The 25,276-nt window shown below is 37.2% G+C and overlaps 1 protein-coding gene across 1 annotated transcript in view; it reads right to left on the minus strand.

Annotated features, from left to right (window-relative positions):
- LOC113536546 (heterogeneous nuclear ribonucleoprotein L-like) overlaps positions 1 to 25,022 on the minus strand; it is a 74,533-nt gene extending 49,511 nt beyond the window's left edge. Inside the window, exon 1 of the mRNA XM_053238097.1 lies at positions 24,606 to 25,022. Coding sequence (XP_053094072.1) covers positions 24,606 to 24,827 — 222 coding nt within the window. The 5' untranslated portion in view covers positions 24,828 to 25,022. The remainder of the gene's footprint in view (positions 1 to 24,605) is intronic.
- Positions 25,023 to 25,276: the final 254 nt, after the last annotated feature.

The following is a 25,276-nucleotide window of genomic DNA, read 5'->3' on the forward strand; positions in this document are numbered from 1 at the left end:
GGATACAGGGGAGGCTCACTCCTTCATCAATCTCAATCTCAGACAGCAATTTCAGCTTAAGGTGAAAGGAGGCAGAATCCCACTTAAGTCTTTAAAAAGTGAAAACCGCACTGGGCTGCAGAAGTACTATAAAATAGATTAAAGGCGTCTGTGAAAAGCGAACACAACACCTGTGATAGAAACGCACATCCTAAAATGCACTAGCTTTGTTTCTGGCTTAAGCATTATTAAAGTGATATTTCATTCTACGACAACATCACGCTCAGGAAATAGAGCCTGAGACAAAAATATGGGTGAAGGTGATTATACTGATCGGACTGGCTCTGGATTAATAAAATCCTTGTTTTTGTCTGGATCATTAGAGTCTGATCAATATCACTTTAGATGTCATGTAAAAGTAAGGAAGAAAACACTCTGGGACATGCTATTATAAGAAAATTATATATATATATATATATATATATATATATATATATATATATATATATATATATATATATATATATATATGTATATATATATAGTATACTGTATTCTGTTTATTATACTATATTTAAAAGTATGTAATTTTTGTTATATATCTGTATATATTTACACATTTGCTTGTTTGTATATTATAGGTTCTTGCGCTGATCTGCCAAATTAAATTCCTGTGTATTTGTACGTTAGGCAAAGGTAATTCTGATCTTTGTTAAAGAAGTATATTTGCACCTATTTTTTTAATTATCAATTTTCTGCCAGTTAGCTGTTACTATAGAAACAGTAAATACATAAATGAATTACTGATATGTACTCATCCACCACTATAATAGGAACACGTGCACCTGCTCATTCCTGCTCAATTAACCAATCAGCCAATTAGGTGGAAGTGGTACAATTCCGATACAAGTCAAGAGTTTCAGGTAATATTCCCATCAAACATCAGGATGGAGAAAAAATGTGATCTCAGTGACTTTGACCGTGGCATGTCTGGTGCTGCCAGACAGGCTGGTTTGAGTATGTCAGAAATTGCTGACCTTGTGGTTCACACTGAACAGTCTCTAGAATCTATACAGAATGGTGTGAAAACCACAAGATATCCAGCAGTCGCCAGTTCCGTGTCTAAAAACACACTTGCGATAAGAGATATCAGAATGCACATCATGTCAAACCTTGAAGTGGATGGGTTTAAGAGCAGAAGACCACACTGATTTCCACTCCTGTCAGCCAAGAACAGAAAACATCACCTGGTCACTGAGATCACATTTTTTTCCCAATTCTGGAAAAATTAACTGAAGGTCCCATTGCTTCACATCCAGCGCTACTTGTCAGAGCCATACTGTTAGAAAATGAATCAAACACCTTCTGACCAATCAGAATCAGGAATTCAACAATAGCATGGTATAGACTGCCAATAAGTAATGGCCTGAACAACTAGAGCTCTGCCAAGGGCCACGTTCGACCTTCTAATGCTAAATCTGTTAGCGTTAAAGTTCATATGTGTCAGAATCTAATGATATACAAGGCTAATAAATGCGTTGGAAGGCATGACAGCCGAGCACGCCAACAATGTGACACTTCATTGTACCTCATTAAAACCATAGAGGCAATAGCGCTAGAGAGAGTGGCACAATTTAAAATGTGAAAAAAGAATAAACAAATTACAAATAAAAAATAAAAAAAATTAACAGCAAATATGACCTATTTAAACAATGGCGCAAAAAACGTGAGAAACCTTCATCACATTTACAGACAGCTCCTTATTCACTGGCACCCTTGCTAAAGATCATGAAAGTATCAAGCTATTAACCTACTGATTGAGGATTTTTACATTTTTTTAGAATACATTTCTAATTGACCACATTTTTTCACAACCTTTTTTTTTTTTACCCATCGTTACTGAAAGTACCAAAAATTCTGGATCTTTCCTGGAAAGAGAGATCAATAATTAAGATTGTTTTTCTTTCTTTCTTTTAGCACTGAGTCAAAATTTTATGTGCATACATAAAAATAAAAGGAATATGAAACATTTAAAGTGTTAACAAGTACAAACATAATAAAAGGCCAATTCAATTCTTAAAAAGGTACACGAATGTGGAAAATGCCCTTCTTTACCCTAAGAGCTTTTTCAAGGACGCCTGAAACACACAGGCATTTGCACTAGCTAAATTCTTCATACTCGACCTAACGGATGGCCTTGACTGAGCAGCAGAAGCATTGCTCTTACACTAGAAGGCAGCCAACAAGAAGCAGCAATTTCTCAACCGTACTGAAAGTGGTCACAAAAAAAATAACACAATATTTTATCTTATTTCATCTATATTTTTCATAGCTAATACAACTATAAAACTAAATCTCTCCCTAAATCTCTCCTGTAGTGTGTGCAAGTGCCAAGTCCACATCTACAACAACAATGCCAGATATTCTACGTCCCTGACAGGAACACTTCTACACGCCCTTAATGGGTTCTCTTTCTCACAACCACAGATGTGGAAACATTAATGTCATTTTCCAGTATACACTATATGGCCAAAAGTATGTGGACGCCTAACTATCATACTCCTATGTGCCCACTCCAAAACAATGGGCATTAATACGGAGTTGGTCCTAGATTTCAGAGCGTGGCTGTGGAGAATTTTGTCCATTCAGCCACAAGAGCATTAGTGAGATCAGGAGTTGATGTGGGGTGAGGAGGTCTGGGGTGCAGTCAGCGTTCCAGTTGATCTCAAAGGTGTTCAGTGGGGTTGAGGTCAGGGCTCTGTGCAGAACACTCAAGTTCTTCTACACCAACCTTAGCAAACCATGTCTTCATGGAGCTCGCTTTGTGCACAGTGGCATTGTCGTGCTGGAACAGGTTTGGGCCTCTTAGTTCCAGTGAGGGGAAATCTTAATGCTAAAGCATACGAAGACATTCTAGACAATTGTCTGATTCCAAGTTTGTGGCAAAAGTTTGGGGGAAGAACCACATATGTGTGTGATGGTCAGGTGTCCACAAACTCTCAGCCACATAGTTTATCCTTCCATTCAACTCATCTATCTGGCTATCTAATGCACCATTCCTTCCATCTGAACCCATTCATCCTCCCATCCAACACATCCATCTCTCCATTCAAACCAATCCATCCTCCCATCCATCTCATCCATCCTCCGATCCAGCTTCCCATCCAATCCATCCATCCTCTCATCCAACCCATCCATCCCCATATCTGAGCAAATCCAACATCCCATCCAACCCATCCATCCTCCAATCCAACACATCTATCCTCCCACCTGAACACATCCATCTCCCCATTCAAACCAATCCATCCTCGCATCTGAACCCATCTATCCTCCCATCCATCCTCCCTCCATCTTGCACAAACCAACAGCTGGTCCATAATTGAATTTCGCAACCCCGATCAACATGGAGATGATTTTCAAATTCAGCTCACGAGTGCATGCAACTGCACTGTCCTTCTCCACACAGATGCGACCACGCACACACACACACACAAACAAACACAGTGAGAGAGAGAGAGAGAGAGAGAGAGAGAGAGAGAAAGATGGGGGATATCACAGATTGAATTCTCTGCCCTACTTTTATAATTACACTTTTACATTCAGGCTGAAATTTTTCTCTTGCTCACATTAATGATCTTCACAGACCTTTTCTCTTACACTTCCTCTCTCTCTTTCTTTCTCATTCATTCAGTAATACATACCCAAAGCTTGTTTTCCCTTCAAAGTCAAGCTTAAATCCAGCAGCACTTCAGCGCTCTTTGAACTCGGAGTATGATGGCACGTTTGATGGCACAATGAAGCTGCTTTAACTGTCGGAGGATAATAACACACTCTGGCTCTGTGAGCACACGAGCACAGAGACACGGCCGCGTTCATCTCCGCTCTCAATCTTTCATTTCTGTTCAGAAACCATTAAGCTCCTGCTATTCCTCTTCTTACCATGTTGACATCTACGGCTTTTTTCCTGAATGCAACTGAATGAATGTGTGACAGAAGAAAATCTATCTGTAACATCTTTTAAAAAATTACAGAGCATGTTTCGGAAAAATCAGGAATTGCTTTGAGGTGTACATGACAGACTAATAAATTCACAAACTAATAAATTATATTTATGCCACTGTGTGTTGTCTCGTAAAAAAAAAAATACTGTTATTGTAAAATCTGCATTATAACATTCTCCCTTGCTTATAATGTTTGAATATATTGACAACATATTAGATATATTAAACTGAATATATTGAAATTGATTATTTTTGCAATAACAATTTGTCCCAAAATGTTTTATTCCTCTTACACCACGGCAATTTGCAAAGCTATCAATTTTTTATTTATTATAGAACATGTTATAGATACATTTAATGTTGTAGAACGCCAAATAAGTTAGCACTTACAATTATTATCACTTACAATTTTTAACCTCGCAAGTCCCTTTTCTTTTTCGCTTTCTTAAAGTTAATACGACAAAAAAAAAAAAATTTACAGAGAAACTGCAAAGAGCAAGGCTCTTTCCTTAATTTAAAGCTAAGGCTTCACCGCTGACTGTTACAAAGCACTGACACTGGAGACTCCTTCCAAAAAAAGCTTGATGGAAAACGACACCATATCAACAATTCCAAAAGTTTCTGATCCGTTTATGTGGAGCATCCACCATGCAAGTCTCTGCTTGCTGTTACCTTAGAAACAACAGCATATTAGAATGAGTGCATTAACATAAGCCAGAGCTGCTGTTATAGAAAATGAAGGTGTTGAGCCTTCTGACCAATCAGAATCAAGAATTCAACAGCGGTGTGGTACATACAGCTAACAAATGCAGCATCCTAAATCAAGACCACTCCGAGTGAGACATCTGTTAGGCAGAGAACAGTAAAATGGTGGGATGATTTTCTGCCGTTGCTTTGATGCTGCAATCATGGAATGAACATTTAAGTTGAATCCCAGCCAAAACCTCAGTTAAATATTCAGTCCACCACACAGAACAGAACAGAAGAAAAAACAAATTCACACATACACACACGCCTCACATGCGCATACTCCAAAATGAGCTTGTTTTGCAAATTCATAATTAACTAGAGAAGCAAAAAGGTGCTTGAGAGAGGAAAAAAAATGTGCAACAGATGGCCCTGCAATGCTCACGCTCAACTGATTATGTATTATGCATCTGATTTTAATTACACAAATGCATAAACAACCTAATCAAGCTTATAAGAGACAAACAAACTTTCTTTATCAACCGCTGCATCTTGGTCGTATGACACCAAGGACGTAACAACTGCGTAAAAATAGCACTCATAAATAGCAAACACACAAGTTATAAATGTGACCAGAAATAGCAGAAAACTGCATGGGCTCTTGTTCCTCCCTCTAGCATTAAAATGGCTCTGCTGTTCTCAGACTGTAATTCAATGAATTTCCACCAGGACTCAATTTGATTAGGAAAATTGCTGAAATTAATTATGGAGATTGGCACATTTCAAGCAGCGCTCCTCTGGCCCAGGCACATCAAAGGCAGAATGAAAAGAGGCACCGAGGGGCGAGCCAGTAAAAAGTACGCCACAGCTGAGCTGTCGCAAAGTGGAAAAGTCACAGCAGTCTGTGAGAAGAGTTAACCTCAACCATCCACGGCACACACATGCGGGCGAAAAAAAATGCCTTGAGCTTTCTCTCCTTTTTAACAGTGGACAAAAATAATCCACTTTTTGGACTGCTATAAAAAAGTATTACAAGACACAGAAGCACATTTCACAGACGGCACTACACTATAGCTAGATATATAGACATGCATAGAAATGATAGGCTATGTAAAAAATAATTATCTAAATAATTCATGAAATTATTGAATGTTGCTCTGCACAGTGCATCAGCACCTCTCTATCACATCCATCAGTTTAAAGATGCTACCATATTTTTGGGCGGTGGTTCAGTTAAACTGACACTGTAGTGTGTATGTGTGTGTGTGTGTGTGTGTGTGTGTGTGTGACACCAGTGCATGTCAGTGGGATCCCTGTGTTCAGTTACTGACTCATACTATGTTGGTCACCTTGGTTCAGGTGTTTGGTGTAAATTTTATCACATATTTTGATCACATTCAGAAAGACAGATGAAAAGTTCTGAACTGTTTTCATTTTGTCTTTTCACATTTACCTACCTAACAAACTTCTCTTATTACTATATGGCCATCATGTAGTCCTAAGGGTGCACAAACTTTGGCACTTCACAGTTTCTGGCTTAATAACACTTTTCAAAAACACCAAAAAAAAAAAAATTATGTATGTAATATTCTTGAAAATATCCATAGATAACAGTGATTAATTTGATTAATTTGTATGGAGTTAATTTCATATATGTATTTTAAATACATTACCATTGTATTGTACTAGTAATGTGTCGTTTTGCAATTTTTTTTCTGTAGAAATATTTATCTGATACAAAGAGAAGTAGTAATGGAATATACATTAACACCATGATATTATTATGCCTATTAGCAATTCTCTGTAAACTCCTTCTCATATATACCACATGCCATAACTGAAATTAATGCCTTAATTGAAAACAAAACATTATTCAGTAACTACTATGAATTATTTAGTAATTCATACTACAGGGTGTAGTTACGAGAGTGAGGAATATAAGTCTAGACCTGCCGATGGAGCTTTAAGAGGTTAAGCCATGTTACTGAACTCAGACATTATGAAGATATTTTGCAAAATCAGACTGAGACATGACATATTTTTGAAAAGCAATGAATAAAATCAATAAAACGTTATAAAGCGTTTTAAAACAAATGTTTAAAATTTTTGACTGTGCTATTCATATATTTACTAGACACGTAATAACCAACAGCTCATTATACATACAGTATTGTGCAAATGTCTTTGGCACATGCAGAGAAATGCTATAAAGCAAAGATGCGTTCAAAAATAATGAAAATAAATGTTAGTAAGTTTTTCTAAGCATCTCGGAGAAGCTGCCACAGCTCTTCTGAAGACTTTGACTGTCACACTTGCTTCTGTATTTGCAGGAAACCCCTGTTTTAAGTGGTCTATTATGTAATATGCTACTTTCTTTATTGACATACAAATTTTTCTGTGACGGTCAATTTTTGTTGTAAGTAATATTTGGAAATCTAAAATGTTTTTTACTGACTCAATAATGAAGAAATAAACATCTAAGACAAAATTTGTATAAAAAAAATAATCAAGGTGCTGTTATAATAATAAAAAAAATCATTAAGACTCTTGCACAATACTGTATATATGATGATGACGATGATGATGACGATGATGATGAGGAAAGCTGGAGAATATAAAGCACCGCTTCTATCAGTCGTCTGATGTCAGACACGGTTTGAGCGTTAGCAGCCGTCAGAGAAATTGCAGCTAAGTAGGACAGCCAGCCGAGAGATAGCGAGCCTTCAGAACTTCAGAGAGCCGTCTGCCCTTTCAAGATTTCTCTGTGAAGGCAGATATCAAGATCAGAGAGTGCACCGAGCTTGATGTGTCCCTGTGTTGCACGTCGGGACTCATCATGTCACTTGAGGTAACAGAGTGAATGTCAACCTGTCCTAGGTGTGATGCAGACGGTGTGCGTCTATAGAAAAACACCTTGTGTGTAGGGTATGAACCTTCCACATGCTGCATTGATCCGCCGGATTTAAGTGATGCAGCAAAACCCCCCAAAAAAATTCTGATTCATCTGTGAAAATTCAGAACTCATTTGTGCTGTGGGAATGTTTTCTAGCACACTACACGTTGCACTATTAGCCAGTGTTACTATATTGGTCAGTTCTGCACTTCAACCCACACACCACTAATCCGGCTTCATAAAATATACGCTCAAGTTCCTTAAAACAGACTGTCACGATATGCACTGAACATGTTTCACAGCTGTAACTGAGAACTGTGTTCAACTTAACTATATTTAGTCTTAGTGGTCTTCTTATCATATTAATCACAGCACTTCACAAGGTGAGATCAGTTAACACATTACTCACAGCAATGACTGACAGCAATGACAGATCTGATTCCGAAAAGTGATCAATCCTCAATCAGCCATGGTCAAGAAGTCTGTATATCTCCAACACTGAAACCTAGGTACCCTTTGTGACAAGGCTTGGAGGCTTCACAACATGTTCGTGTAAATTTACCAGCAAGAAAACTACTTCTTTTCCAAAAGAAGGCTTATCTGGCTGAATGCTGCCTTATATGAGAAGTTCTTATGATGATAAAATGATTAGCAATAGCCTGAATCTGATCAAGGTCATGACCTCATACGACATTTCATAGAAAATTGACCAGTTTTCTGAAATATATTGTCAAAATTGCCTATTTGTTGTTTTTGCTGTGTCATTTTTTTAAAATAGACTTAAAATAACCAGTAATGCTTTACATTAAGGTTTCTTCGACTAGCATTATTTCACATTCTTCACACCAACTTCAGCATTAAAAAAACTGTAAGTAACACAGACTTATTTAACACAGCTAACACTGTGAAATGCACTTGTTAAAACAGATTTATTTAGTATTATTATTTACTCACATGTAATCATGTCCAACTTATGTCAATAAATTTTGACAATCTGAAAAACTAAACTGTGCCATGGATAAAAATATTAGAACCCAGTACTCGGTCTTGCAAATCTGTAAAACAATTACATATAAATTAAGCCATTTGTACATATTAGTAAGCAAGGTTGTTGAAAACCCAAAAGGAACAGAATTACCATTTTAAAGGATGACACATGTATTAATGAGAAGGTTTTGTATAAAGTCACCAAAACTGTTGAATTACACATAAGCAACAGGCCTCCGATTAAATGTTTTTCTCACATTCTGGCCTGATTCAAGCAGCTTCTTGTACTCTGGATAACGGGAAAAGCACTTTTCTGCAAACATGCTGCACATTTCCTGCAAGCGAACGCTTCAGCATGCATGATAACCCTTTTTGTCTGAACACAGCAACCACTTCATTCGGGCGCATTAACTCAATTACATTCGTCTGCAATATTTTTACGGCTCGGGAATGACTGCACACAGAAGAGTGCATTCAAAAAACCATCCAGACACAACTGCGTGGTCTACAGAGCCACTGGCCGGTCAGTAAATGCTAAAAATGTTACCAGACATTATAATGTTTGTCCCTGGACTGTTTCAGCAATTGATTATTGAAAACTCATGCTCATGTACTGTAAGTCAGACGCTAACATGAAAATAAAGAATGGAGAAAAAACAGACGTGAATGTTTTTTCTTAACAATAGTTATAGGACCAACACTTTTGTCAAATTAACCGAATTAATCTCCCAGATATCATGAGCACTTCAAATCAATCCACAGCACTTCACAGCACACAGCACTTCAAATTAATCCACATAAAAAATACAGTACTAATACAGAACACAATACAGTATTTAGGTGTGAAGGTATCCAGGTATGCTGGAATGCAGTAATAAGAACACTTAAAATAGCTATAATGCTGATATTACAGTATGCCAGATTTTGTTAGCCAGCTAGCTAACATGAGCTGACCTTACATGATTTCTGAGACTAATTTTAACTCATACACGTGAGTATTTATACAATTCACTAGTAAAGATAGCTAGCTAGCTAACATAAGGTAACCTGACAGTATTTCTGAAAGAAATCGTAAATTGTACTCATGAATTTTCATACACTTCACTGGTAAAGCTAGCCAGATAGCTAGCCTGACAGGATTTCTGAGATAAATATTCATAAAAAAAGTCATGCCTATGAATAGTTATACATTTCACTGGCCAAGTTGGCCAGCTAGCTAACATGAGCTAACCTGACAAGATTTCTGAGAGAAATACTAAATCGTACCCATAAATCTTTATACATTTCACTGATAAAGCTAATGAACTAGCTAATGTGATCTAATCTGACAGGAATTCTGAGAGAAAATTTAAGTCATACTTATGAATGTTTATAGCATTCACTAGCAAAGCTAATAAGCTAGCTAACATCCACTAACCTGACAGGATTACTGAGCCAATAGTTAAATTATACTTTGTTGATTAACTGGTAAAGATAATGAGCTAGCTAATGAGCTAGCAAATAAGATGAGAGAAATAGTAAGTCATATTCAATTTTTTTTTTTTTACACTTCACTCATGAGCTTAATGAGCTAGCTAACATCAGCTAACCTACCAGGATTTCTTAGAAAAATTTTAAGTCATAGTCATGAATATTTATACACTTCACTGGTAACACTAGCCACCTAGCTAACCTGAGCTAACCTGACAGGATATTTTCAGAGACATTTTAAATCATTGACTGTCAAAATTAAAGTCATACTCATGAATATTCATATGCTTCAATGGTAAGGCTAACCAGCTAGCTAACCTGACAGGATTTTTGAGAGAAATTTTTAAATCATAAATAGGAATGTTCATAGCATTCATAGGTAAAGCGAATGAGCTAGATGACATGACCTAACCTGACAGGATTTGTGAGAAAATTTTTAAATCATAATTATGAATGTTCATAGCATTCACTGGTAAATCTAATATGTTAGCTAACAGGATTTCTGTAAGGCAGGATTTCTGTCCTGCTGGGCCTTACTCAAGAATATTCAAACACTCAAGAATACTCATATTCATATATTCATGTCATAAAGTCATACTCAAGAATATTCATACTTCCATTGTAAACCTAGCCTATCTTAGCTTATGTGAGCTTTAAATCATACTTATACATGTAAATCGTCTCTATTTAGATGGCTAATATACAACACATTTCTGAGAAATGTGACTGATTCTGTATACAATGGATATAAAAAGTCTACACACCCCTGTTAAAATGGCAGGTTTTTGTGAAATAATAGAATGACACTAAGATAAATCATGTCAAATCTTTTCCAACCTTCCATGTGCAATTGCAGTGTATACAAATGAAGTGAAAACAATCAGAAATTTTTTAGGGGAAAAAAAAGAGAAAAGTAAAAAAAACCTACAATAACCTAGTTGTGTAAGTATGCACACTCCTAAACTAATAATTTGTTGAAGCACCTTTTGATTATGTTATACCACTCAGTCTTTTTGGCTAAGAGTCTATCAGCATGGTATATCTTGACTTGCCAATGTTTTCTCACTCTTTCTTGCAAAAACATTCTAGATCCATCAAATTGTGAGGGCATCTCCTGTGCACAGCTCGCTTCAGGTCACCCCACAGATTTTTAGTTGGTTTCGGGTCTAGGCTCTGGCTAGTTGATTCAAAAACACTGATCTTCTTTTGGTTAAGCCATTCCTTTGTTGATTTGGATGTATGCTTTGGGTCATTGTCGTACTGAAAGGTGAAATTCCTTTTCATCTTCAGCTTACTAGCAGACACCTGAATGTTTTGCACTAAATTCAGCTGGTATTTGTAGCTGTTCATGATTCCCTCCAACTTGATAAAACCCACAGTTCTGGCTGAAGAAACTCAGCCCTAATGCATGATGCTGCCACCACCGTGCTGCACCGTGGATATGGTGTTCTTTTGGTGATGTGCGTTTTTGCACTAAACATACCTTTTTTAAACATACCTATAACACATTCTTCCACATGGTTTGGAGTGATTTAGTTGGGCTTGGATGTTTTTTGTGAGAAAGGACTTCTGTCTAGTCGCCCTGCCCCACAGCCCAAACATGTGAAGAATACGAGAGATTGTTGTCACATGCAGAGAGTAATCTGTACTTGTCATATTCCTGCAGCTCCTTTAATGTTGCCGGTGGTCTCCTGGCAGCCTCGCTGGTAAGTTTTGGAGGGACGTCCTGTTCTTGGTCACTGTGGTGCTCCATTTTCTCCACTTGTTGATGATGGCCTTTGCGGTGTTCCATGGTACCATGGTTTTTTTGGACCCTTCTCCTGATCAATTCCTTTCAACACGTGAGATACCATGCATGTTTTGTAAGCTTTTTGCAGACCACGGCTTCAGCAATCAGAAGAAACCAAGAAGATGTCAAGAAAACCCTACAAAAACAGCTGGTCTATATTTGGGGTTAATCAGAAAAATTTCATTGATGACAGCTGTATGAGAATTACTTTAGAACATGAGATTGAATGTGATTGGTTCATTCTGAACACAGCCACATTCTGCACACTTATGCAACAAGGTTATTGTAACTTTTTTATTTTTCCTATTTTTCCCTAAAATGTTACTGATTGTTTTTCACTTAATTTTTATACGTTGTAATTTCACATTGAGGGTGGGAAATGTTCTGACATGATTTAACTTGGTTTAATTTTTTTCATCACAAAAGCTTGCCATTTTAACAGGGATGTGTAAACTTTATATCCACTGTATGGGATCAAGGAGAAGCATTTTGTGTCTTCAGCACATTTGATGACCTTCAAAGAAAACTATTTTAATCAATTAGATCATAGTGTTTGGCATCATATATTACAGAGTCTAAAGTGCAAACACTTTGAGATTTAAAAAAAAAAAAAGGAAACTGGCTTTCTACTACAATTCAAACTGATCATTAGGAATTCACATAAACTCGGAATAAACGTACAACCACTAAGAAACCCTATAACTCTATGTAGGAATGTAAAACAGCAATGTAATTTGTTGTCACATTATCAAAACCTATTCTACAAGATTTTTACACAGGGTAGCCTACTTTTTAGGCACCAGAAGCGTGTTTCTGCAACTGAACTCTAGAGGTGATCTCAACATTCAGTGTCAAAATCTAAACAAAGAAACTTCATATGAACTCATTCGTGTTCGCGAATATTTCTGAACACACCACAGGCTGCACTACTAACTGGTTTTACTATGTCAGTCGAGCCTGTACTTCAAACCACACACCAAACCTGCTTCATACAAGTGTGTGTCCGAGTACCTTAAAAAAGACTGTCACGAAATTTGCTGAACATGTTTCACCGCTTCTTGAGTTCTATATTAAAACTTACATCAATGTACTGTGCAGTAGATTAGTATTTGTCATATTCAATGCTTGTACTTTATGCGGATGTATGAGTTTGCACACTGCTCCGATCCCATCTCTGATACTGAAAACTAGTCAACCCACAGTAGGTTATTTCCAACATCATCATACACTCAAAAGGCCTGTAGGCTTCATAATGCATTCATGTAGAGTTTTGTGGAAGGATCTGGACACACAAGAATATTAAGCCCACATTTTTTCCAAAGAAATGGCTGTAGGCCTTATGATGTCTTGTATGACAAAGTCAAGTGAGTTCCTCTTATGATAATTTTATTAGCATTTCCCTAAATTTGAAAATTCGTGGTAGGCAACATTGAATTTAAATTCGAATATGAATTTAAATGAACAAGGGTGATGTGGTTGGATTCGTACGACTGCAGCTGTGAGAAAAGATACAAATGCTCCACTCCCAATCCTACACTTAACCTTAGTAAGGTTTCCCTAAAGATTTAGTCATGAGAATTGTTAAAAAAAATTATAACCAGTATGGGAAGTATGACTTCAGTTGTGGTACTAATTTCATTTTCCTCATTCTTTTCTCAAGACTGTCTGAGAGAACGTTTTAAAGAGAAAATATGATTATAATGAAATTTTCATCTTTATATGTTAATTCAATATTACTCTCTTTAAACGTATAATGCTGTAAGCAGATACAGTGAGAATTACAGTAAATACGAGCTTCCGGTTTGTAAGTTGGATTTTTCAGAAACTTCCAGCTTCAGAGTGTGTGATCTCACGTTATAATCAAACCATTTATACTGGTGTATAATGTCAGAACTTTCTATGTCAGAACATTCTATACATGCCTATCTAATACTTCTCTTAACTTTTAAGCACTGTCTTAATAATAACATAGTATACCTTAGCTCTCTATATTGAAAAACATTACCACATTATGTGTGTTACCCCAAAAACACCTAATTTCAATGCCGAGTGTGAAGCGAGGAAAAGCTCAGTGTCGTTGTAACATATGGTGAGTGAAAGCTGGATGCAAGAGCAAATTGAAGAATCATAATTGGGATCATAATTGGGATCATAATTGGGATCATAATTGGGGGTAGTCGTGGCCTAATGGATAGAGAGTCGGACTTGCAACCCGAAGGTGAACCTGACGGTTGTAGGTTCGAGTCTCAGGTCCGGCAGGGATTGTAGGTGGGGGGAGTGAATGACCAGCGCTCTCTTCCACCCTCAATACCACAACTGAGGTGAGCAAGGCACCAAACCCCCAACTCCCCGGGCGCCGCAGCAAAAAAGGCTGCCCACTGCTCCGGGTGTGTGTTCACTACTGTGTGTGTGCACTACTGTGTGTGTGCACTTGGATGGGTTAAATGCAGAGCACAAATTCCGAGTATTGGCCACAAGTCACTTCACTTCAGTGTCCATGGTTGAGGTCAAAACACAGGCAGGCTACATCAACATAATCAAACATTGAGACACAGTAAAAAATAAATAAATAACAGATCAAACAAGGTAAAAATGCAAAATGCACTATAAGACTCGAGAAAATGAAACAGCTGGAGATAAATAGGCAAACTAATCAATGGCTAAACACAGACAGGTGCACACAACAGGGTAACAAACCAATGACAGGACAGGGGCAGAGACAGGACTAAAACCAAAAGAATGGCATATGGCAGAACATAAACAAAAGTACATGAGTACAAAGAATAAGCATGAGCAGCATTCATTGAGGGGAGGACTTTGTGATGCTGGTAATTACTGTTATTCTTACATGAAGTGACTGTGTGATGCTGAATTTGGGTGATATTGGGTTGTAGGGGTGGGAAATATGGCAAAAATATCTTATCACAATCATACAATTCGTGGCACATGCTTATGATGATCAGTGTATTATTTAGGTTTGCAAACAATTAAAACTTTACAAAAACTTGGTGTTAAAAACAACTCAAATAGTTTTTAGCGTGAATAACAGAGTTTGACTCTTATTCACAGATTGCCGTTATAAAAGCCACGACAATACCTACAATACCTTTAAAAAAGTGTATCATCATGCAAATTATTGCAATATTGATATTATATTGTCACATTGCCCAATCATAGTGGTACAGTTATCATACTGTAAACTTACAGCATCACTTTAAAAACATTTTCTGCCATTTTTAAAGCTAATTTTATCTACATATGGCAGATAATGCTAATTTATATGGCTATGATAATGTAAATACTTGCAACTTCATTTTTAGGGACACCAGGAGCCCACAAATGTCTTGCTCTAGTTTCACAGCAACACTTTCTTGTACTGAAATTCCTTTTTGTGTCTTAAAATGTGTACAAGCATGTGGTTGCTAGTTGACATATCTGGGATTAACCTAGAACGTGTCATTCTACTTTTACTGATTTGTCAGAAGTTACTGAGAATAGTTTTTTTAAGGCCGAAAGGACTATCTGAAGTTGGATTTTCAGACACAGTTTAATGGTCTGAATTACGCTGGCCCCAGTAAATTCTGTTTAGTCTCAAGCCTTGACTTTATTTGTGTAAAAAAAAAAAAAAAAAAGTAGTGCATCTATCTGTGGTCTAATCTTATTCCTGATGTGCTCACTCTGGCTGGCAGCTTCAGATAGCACATCTCAGTAAATCAGCGTTTGAAAGGCACATAAAACTAGCCGTGGGAAAAGAGATCTGAAAAAGGCCCAGCAGGACAGCTAGTTTAGCTAACAACGCATTATGCTAAAGAAGCGGAAGCAATGTGTCATATTTCCGTTTGAGTCTGATTCATTTGGATAGACATTTGTTTCACTTTTAAATCTTTGCAAATCATGTCACTGTAATTTCAATTAGTTTCACATGCTAAGTTTTATTTTCGCAACATGCAATAAAATAAAAAGCATACCAGGTCCGGTTGTTCAAACACAAAGGTTTCCAGATCCTGAATGGAATTAGCAACAATGTCATGAACATAAGTAATGCTGAAGTTATAACATGATTTTTACTCAGAGTATTATGTGTTGGATCAGAATGAATGAGTTACGTTTTGCATGTTAACATGTGCTGCATGTGTCATAAGGCAAGAAAACTATAGTTGGAAGGTTTTCCTGTGATAAAGATCAACACTGAGCGAGCACACAAAATCACACACACACAAACAGTAGTAAAAGACAAGAAAGAACACATGCGTAAGCAACTGCACAGTTGAAAAGGAAAGGTGCTTGCAAAACACACACATACACACACACACACACACACACACACATACACACAAACCACGAGAGCAGTTCCATTTACAGAAGATACTTTAAACAGGACACGAGATGTCTTGTGATCCAACACATCTGTGATATTATTTTAAACATGAAGTTGTGTCCCGATGAATCCTACACACACTTCAGAAGTAAACGTTTTGCTGAAACAGGAAAATCAAGCTGTTGCTGATTAAGCTGTTTGCTTGGTAAACTGATCTTTCTGCACTTTTGACATTTACCTCACATTACTACAGATTTCATCTGAAAGAGGTCTTGAAAACTTATCATTGTGACAAACACAGGAAAACAAACCCTGGCCTAGTGCTAAACCACATCTAGTATAACATATCTCTCCACTCATCCTGGTTATTTGTGTTATGTGCTGCTTGTGTGCTGTTATAGGAAAATAAACAACGATGCAGTGTTATGATGCAGCCCAAAACGTTGCAACCGCAAATTTGATTATTTTTGAATAACAATAACAATAAAAATTTTGAAGTGTTTTATTCCTTTTATACCACAACAATTTGCCAACGACTACAAGGTTTTTTATTAAAGAAGAACATGCCATACTTTTATAGTATTATCACTTACGTTATAGCAGCTATAAATAGCTGTTCCTTCACCAGCCTTTCTTTTTTCTCTCTCATGAAGATAATAAAAATATATTATGAACTGAAAACTTGCCTTGTCCTGAACGCTGACACTTTTTTCATAAGTGGTTAAAAAATTCTCCTTACAGAAATCTTCACCAGAGCTGCGTTTCTAAGCTTTTTGTTGTTAAATAGCAACATTTTTTAAAACTCTGTTTATAATTAGCCTAAGATTATGTGGAGCTTTCACCCTACGAGTCCCTGTGAATTAGCTGTTGCTATGGAAACAGTAACGTATTAGAACGCATTAATATAAACCTGTAATCTGCAGCCAGCACTACAGACAGAGCTGCTGTTATAGAAAATTAATCAAAACCTCCTGACCAATCAGAATCAATAATGTAACGGTGCCGTGGTATAAACGACTTTAAATAATGATTTTAATTATCCTTATGACCTAAAACTTTTTAAATTTGACTGCTAGCACTTCTGGAGAATTGTATTAAATATTATTATTGTCATGTTCGAGTTGCTGTAATTGCCCTAAAAGAAAAATAAATTCCTTTTGAAATCAACTGCACTGAATTAACTTTCATTGTAATTACGCTCAAAGGTTACAATGGTTTGTGGATTTATTGGACTGTTGCACTGTTATACTGTTTGCACCGTTTGCACAAACCCCTGTTTTATTCTGAAAAAGTAATATTTCGGCCCACGGTATACATCTATATGGATGGAATGCCAATAAAAATGGATGTGAACCCATTCAAAGGCCATTTAAGCACAGATATATGATGTCGGTCCACTCCCCTAATCGACTAGTTTGACAATGACACCAAGATGTGACATGTCTACAGTGTGAAAGTATATTCACCTGCTATACATTTGATGTCAGTCCCACTGCGCCTGCAAACCGAAACAAAATCATTCCTCCATTTTCTCCCATCAGTGTCATAACGAGCTCCTCAGAAGAACGAGGCAGGCGTGCTGCCGAAGCCCTACTGCAGCCCATCGTATCTGTGCATCTGAAGCATGCACATCACTGGCTTCAAATCAATAGTTAATTTCACGACCTGGTCGACCCTGCTTCCTGCAGACTCATTAAGTGCTGCTGTGTTTAAACCCACATGCCACTCAGGCTGTTTCAGGCACGTGTTCAAATATTTTAAAACAAACCGACACAGTGTTGGATTAACATTAACATTTTTAAACAGCTATTATTGAGCACCTGGGACATAACGGTCTTAAAAAGTCTTAAAGTCTTTGTGGCATACTTGGTGGATGATACACTGGTATGACCACATTGTGCTTGATACAGAAATACGTAGCTGCTTTTTTTTTTATTAAAATATGAGGATTCTAATATGTTAATTATTATAGGTCTACGAAATAAGAAAATAACACAGAACAGGTGAATACAACAGGGTAACAAACCAGTGACAGGAAAAGGTGCGAGGCAGGACTAAAACAGAAACAAAGACACATGGACATTTCTTTGAGCTTCATAGACTTAAAGAAATCTGAAATTGTTTTTTCTTTTCATTAAAATATGAGGAATATAAAATCAAATTATTTTTTGGAAAATCCTATAATTAACATTAAACTAGGGCAACCCAGAGTCAAAATCAGAATAGCATGCAAGGGTTAACACTAGAAAACTGTGAACTAGAAAATAACACAGAACAGGTAAACATAATAGGGTAACAAACCAATGACTGGACACAGGTTGAGACAGAACTACATCAGAAACAAAGGCACAGGGAAATATAAATGATGTGTTTTTCTTTAAGTTTCATTAAAATATGAGGATTATAAAATTCATGATTATAGGCTTGGGGTTTCAATGCCAGGGGTCAAAACACAGCCAGACAGCTTTAATCAAGGGCAAACCATTATTACATCAGAACAGCAAGTGAGGGTTCAAACCCAGAAAATACAGAACTAGAAAATAACACAGAACAGGTGAGCTCAGTAGGGTAACAAATCAACAAATCAAAGGCACACGGAAATGTAGAATGAGACTGTGTGTAAAATGCCATGTCCTATCCTATTGACGACAGTATCGCCTGCAGTATTATAAGCAGGCTATACATGCAATTGCTAGCATTAACATTTAGGGTTTTTTTCAATTAATTACCTGTTAACAAGGTCAGGAATGCTTGCAATACTGAAGTAGAGATTGTAAATAAACTCAAGTTATTAGCTGTAACTAAGCTCGTCATAACATTTAAATAAAATTATATAAACTACACATGCATGTGCTATGTGTTGAACAGCAAAGGAGATTCTTACTGAATTCTTGTATAATGAAGTCGCCCTCATAATTACTACATTCCCTCCCCAACAGTGTGTTTGTACTGATGGTATTCTTAGTTTGTGACCTAGCGAATCAGTATCAGAATGTATTTATTGATAGAGACTTCAAAGCACTTTGGTAAGTCTCTCTGGATAAGGGCGTCTGCCAAATGCCATAAATGTAAATGTGAATGTCATAAACAAAACATTGTTTCATTTTCTTAATTTAAATCTCTCATTTTTAGGGAGAAACTTTCATTTTAATTTTTTGAAAGCAAAGACATTCACAGCTTTATCAGCTTGGCAGCAACAAAAAACAGACAAAACAGACAAAAAAGAAAACAGACAAAAAAGAAACGCATATTAGGAAATACAACACACTTTATTTTTGTCGAGCTTAAAGCTGCAGAGACCATGTTTTCCGACAGACATTTAATTCGCCTGACTTGATAGACATTGCGAAAGTTGGACTGTGTCTGCGATTCCCAATACAATTGTCAGTTCTCCCAAGCCTAAACCCACCTTATACAAATATCATATTTTATTCCAAATATATATATTTGGATATATATATTTTTTTTTAAGTCTTATGTTTTCAAGTCTCTGTGGCCTGCTTGGTATTGGGGGTGATGATACACTGGTATGGCACACTGTTTTTTACTGTGATAAAAAAAGAAAGCTTTCTGGTTATAATATGAGGATTACAAATTATTGATGACAATATTGACAATATATTGTTTTATCCCTCCACTCTGATAAGACTACAAACACCCATTTCTTTCCCATGAACTTAAGAGTGGAACAGTTTATTCTCATACGAATGATTTTCACAAGCAGATGTTGATTCTCGCACTTGAAAACATTTTTTAGCATGTCACCCGCCCCTGTAATACACTTCTGCATGTACAGCTAGAACATTTTTAAATCCCTCCGGCAACCACACAATCACAGATGCTTTTTAACACTCTCTCAAACATCTAGTTGCTATGTGTCGTATTACTGTGCTTCCACATTGTGTTTATTAGGAGCTCATTAATGAGAAGAAAAAAAAAGATTGAATAAGCTGCCCATTAAAGCCTAAGTACAGCTAAATGTTGTCAACAAAGCTTCATTTTATATTCGCATACGCTAGAATATTATGACCGTAGATTTCTATAAACGAATTCATGATTCAGTAATGAGATATCACCACCATGTGCGATGCAGATTTGTAGAAAAAGGAAAATTGCTGGAAATGTGCTTATCCTGAAACTTCACAGCCTTTTGAACAAGAGAGGCAGTGTGCTGAGAAACTAATACCATATGAATAGTGCTTACATGACAGAAACATTATTTCCATGATTGCTGTGCTGTTTGAAGTAAACAGAGAGAAGTAGAGACGGCCTACTTTTTATAGTACAAACACGACAGGTACAGTCAAAGACGATTATTATTTTTGCGTTGTTTTTGATAAACTACTGAAAGTAGAACAGTGCCTCAAAGGAACCCAAACTCATTTTAAGTTTAAAAAATAGATGCGATGTTATAGATCTGGGAATTTAGAAGATGACGGCAAAAAGTATTATTTTGCTGCGGCAGTTTTTGCTGTGACACTTTGGTAATGGGTTGTACGTTGGCAAGTCATTATGAAGACACTCTGGCAGATAATTGCAACTTTAATGGAAATTTAATTGTATTTTATGTTGTTTACGCCATTTTTAAGATACCAGTGTATCAGTTGTGTAATAATGCACAATAATGCACATTGCATCACTGTTTGCAAAAAAAAAAAAATTGTTAACGCTTTCTATCACGGTCTTTTTTTTATGATATATAACATTCATGTCATGTTATAAAGCCTTAAAACAATTATAACAACTTATATATGCTGTTATAATTATTTACGAAGATGCATTACGCATTATAGCTATCTTTATTATGCATTACGAGTTGTAAAAATTATAAGTAGTGTTCATAATTTATTATCATAATAAATATAATAAATAAAAAAGTACTATTACAACACATTACAAGTTTTGTACAAAAAACTAGGACTGGACGTCTTTGGCGATTATAAGTGTTATAAACCCTGCTTATAATGCATTCGGATAACAATTAATAAATTAATTAGAAATATGTGTATAATCTGTAATGGCTTTTCATAGATACTTACAAAAATTATTAGAATTTTATATGATATTATTATTATTATTATTAGGCCTAATCAAATGCATGGTATAAATACTGTATATTCATAAACCAATACATATATGGCCTTCATAGAATGTGTTACCGAAAAATCTTTTTTAAATATATCATTTAAATTATAATAATAATAATTTATAATAATAATAATTAGACCTATGTCTAATATAATAGGAATATAATTAGTACATATGATAACTCGAAAAAATAGGACTGCAATATTTTGCACACAAATATTAACTTAATTCTAAAACCAATTACTGTAAAACACAAAGAGGTTACAAGATCATACATTATGTACTACACCCAAAACCTTATAAATAATGAACACGCTAAATCTTGTCATCTACAACACAATACACATTTAGTGAAAGTGAATAAGCTGCTACGCTAAATATTTACTCTGTGCTAAATAAATGAGGATGAAGAAAATCAGTTCATTATAACCAAACCAAGATATTTATATGTTTGTGGAATTTGTTCTGACCTCAAATTATGACCCCAAATAATTCAAACAGCTCAAATAATAACAATTCGGTGTTTACGCAGTTATCATGACAGGTGTAGCTGTGCTATTATTATTATTATTATTATTATTATTATTGTTATTATACCATAAATATTTCATTCCAGCTCAACTTGTCATTGATAATTAATGCACTTTTTAGTGTCACCGTTTCTTTTCCTTTTAAGTGATCGACACTTGGTCAGGGTCGTGCACACGAGCATGGAGGGAAAAGGCGCGTTCAATCGTTCATTAGTCATCCGTGCCATCGTACAGCCATCCAAAAAAGAGAGACCCAGATGCATCGAGAGCCTCGAGAGACACAGCCACGAGAGAGAGAGAGAGAAAGAGAGAGAAAGAGAGGAGGACGATGCAGCGTCTTGCTCACTGCACTCTCATCCTTCTCCCATTTGCACTAGCACAAAAAGTGGGCAGATCGAAGATGCAAACTGAATCTCCAACCACCTTGCTATCTCCGACCCATGATTCATTGCTCCAAACATGTTTTTCATCAAAATGAGGATAACACCGGCTCTCCTGCACCTCCTGCCCTGCTTTTGGTCTGATCTGTAAAATCTGTTAAAAAAAAAAAGTGACATTTCTCTCATCTCTGACCCGAAATGATGCTTTTCATTCCTCGGGAAGCCAGAAAGAGCACGAACGGAGAGGCGTTTCTTTGTTGTGACTCTTGCTTTTCTTTCCGTACGTCAATAAAAGAAACATAAATGAGGATAAAGAGCTACGCTGCAGACGGCGGACAGAGAGAGAGTGATAGCGAGAGAGGAGATGGAGCAGGAACGTTAACTCAAATCCCAGTCAGAGAGAGAGCCATGTGATATTGGGGCCTTGAGCAAGGCCATTAAGGCTCAACTGCTAGATCTGTGTGTGGATTAGATTCTGCATAACTTGTGGATGTGTAAATGTAAATGTGAGTGACTTACTCGTTTTAGCTTTAGAGATATATAAGTTTGCATAATTCTGAGCCATTAGCTGAGAGTATTATGCCCGTGTGTGCATGTGTGTGTGTGTGTATTCTTTGAAAAACAACTTATATAATATAAGAGTGTACGAAACATCTCAAATAAGACAGGAGAAGCTACCGTGTCCTGAAACCTGTACAGTCTTCATCTCAGACGTCTTACATACTTTTCGCGAGCCTAAATGTGAGCTATGCAATAAACTCTCGCCAAGCATCGTCGTCTACCGAGAAGATCCAAAACCCTTCAAATGACGCTCCATTAACCTCGCTGTGAAAAAGTGATCATGGCCTTATGTAGCTTTTACATATTGATAAAATCCAGTCCATTTTAATACAATAAATTAAGTTCGCAATTGTATGTATTTCTGTTTAATGACTAACTTAAGAGCTTGCCATTATTTACTTTTTGCTGAACTTACATATTTTCCTTAAGTGGGAATTCTATCCTTAATTTAAATGCGTCGGTCTACGACAGTGAATATGTGGTCCTAGATCGGATATGTATCTGATAAATGGCCATGCGACATGATTGAGAACGGTCCCGTCAGAATTCATGTGACTTGTTATACAGGACAGCGGTAGCGGTGAGTGTATTTAGTAGAAGGATTGGGAAATTGGTGATTTATCTGAAATTTGGGGAAATGAATCAATTCAAGCAAAACTGGAAGGAAATGATCGGACTCGGAGTCATGTTTGAAACAAATTCTCAAGAAATGGTCAAGTGTGGCCACAAAAAAACAAACACTGCTACAGCGGCACAGAAAAATAAAGAGAAAAAAGTTGAAGGAGGCAAAATACTAAAAATACTGTGACTGCGATGCAGGTTTGGGCTGCTAGTGTGCTCATTTGTTGCTTCTAATATGACGGATAAGACATTTTTTCACAACGACGCATGCATAAAGACTGATATGTTTCACTTGCAGATGTTACAGATGTGAACTATCAAGATTAAGCAAAAAAAAAAAAAAAAAAAAAAAGGCAGAATTGTGCAATAAAGCTTGCAATGTGAACTTAGATAACTAATTAGAGATCCTAAACAGCCCCAGGGTTACAGTGTAGCCAGAGGTGACATGATGTCTCACTCAGGGATGTTCAGGGATGTAGTGATGCAGAATGGGGGTTGATGCGACTCTGAAACTCTGAACTGGATGTATTTTGCACCATGAAGGCATTGTGTGTTGACTGACATACATGCAACTTATCTTAAAGTATCTGCTGCTTCTCATAACGGAAACAAAAAACAAACAAAAACAAATTTTTGCAGTGATTCGCAGCACGAGATGCTGCACGTGCATCCGTCGCGTCGGCTCCTTCTGATCTTCGCGTGCAGTTAGACGCGTTAGGAGCGACACTCGGACCCACAGCCTATGCAAAAAAAGAGTATTATGCAAAAGTCGCACCACATCCGCAGACACTTCATCTACAGCTGCGTTCACCTCTCTGGTGCCTGGTGTTTAATCAGCACCAGGCGCGATGTGCACTTCGCACTCTGCGCAGGGGGATTAGACTCGAATCGCGTCCGATCGAGAGAACACAGAAGGGCCGCGACGTGCTCGTGAAGCATGAAAGAAAAACCTGCGTCTTATTTGTACTTGGAGTTGCTCGTGCTGGCTCGTGAGCTTGTTCTTCTTCTTTTTTTTTTTTTTTGCGCAGTTAAAGCTTGACATGATTTATTGACCGGATTTATTGCATGATCGTGATGTTTATTAGAGGCTTTTATTACTGCTCGTTAGACTGATGTTACACTGATGCTTACTGTAACATTGTGAAGGCGATGTTTATTAGAGGGGATAACTATGGATGGCGCGCGCTATTAATCCCGACAGCCTTAATTATGACTGCTTTTGATTAGGACGGATCTCCTGCAGTTTTCCACACACCCTGAAAAGCTGTCTTTCTCATTCCGTGTCTCCGTCTTTGTCTCACCTTCCGGACCGGTTTGCTGGTGTAGGTCGCGCTGCTCCACCGGGCCCGGTCCTGCCCTCCGGAGCGCCGCGTGTCCTCCTCCTCGTCTCCTAGCAGCCCGGCGGATGCTGAGTCCGAGTCCTCGCCTTCCTCCAGCTCCTCTCCTTCCTCCACCTCCGAGGTTTTGAGGCGCTTGGGCGCGCGTTCGTACTCCTCCTCCGCGTACTCCTCCATCAGCGACATGTTCAACGCGGACAAGACAAAACAAAACAAAAGAAAAAAAACAAGCAAATAACGCCGCGGTGAGCGGGACGATCAGCGCCAAGCCGAGCAGAGAGAGCGCGCGCGGTCAGCGGCAGTCCGTTGGACCTCACGACGGCGCACGTTTGCAGAGCAGAAAAGCCTCGAGCTCAGAGTTGCCAGATTGGATGTGTTTGCGTCGCACGTCTGTCCGGTTCTGCGAGACTTCCTGCGCATGCGCATTCCGCTTTAGCACGCCCATAAGTACACGCTTCTCATACGTTATAGGACTAATGCTGGAGATATTCTCTGTATTATAATATTACTACTACTACTACTAATAATAATAATAATAATAATAATAACAATAATAATAACAACAACTTTGTTTATACAGCACTCTTTACACATAAATTCCACCCCTTTTTTTAACACAAATGAAACAAAAATAT

This window comes from Pangasianodon hypophthalmus, chromosome 11 (genome assembly GCF_027358585.1).
Source record: "Pangasianodon hypophthalmus isolate fPanHyp1 chromosome 11, fPanHyp1.pri, whole genome shotgun sequence".
NCBI lineage: Eukaryota > Metazoa > Chordata > Actinopteri > Siluriformes > Pangasiidae > Pangasianodon > Pangasianodon hypophthalmus.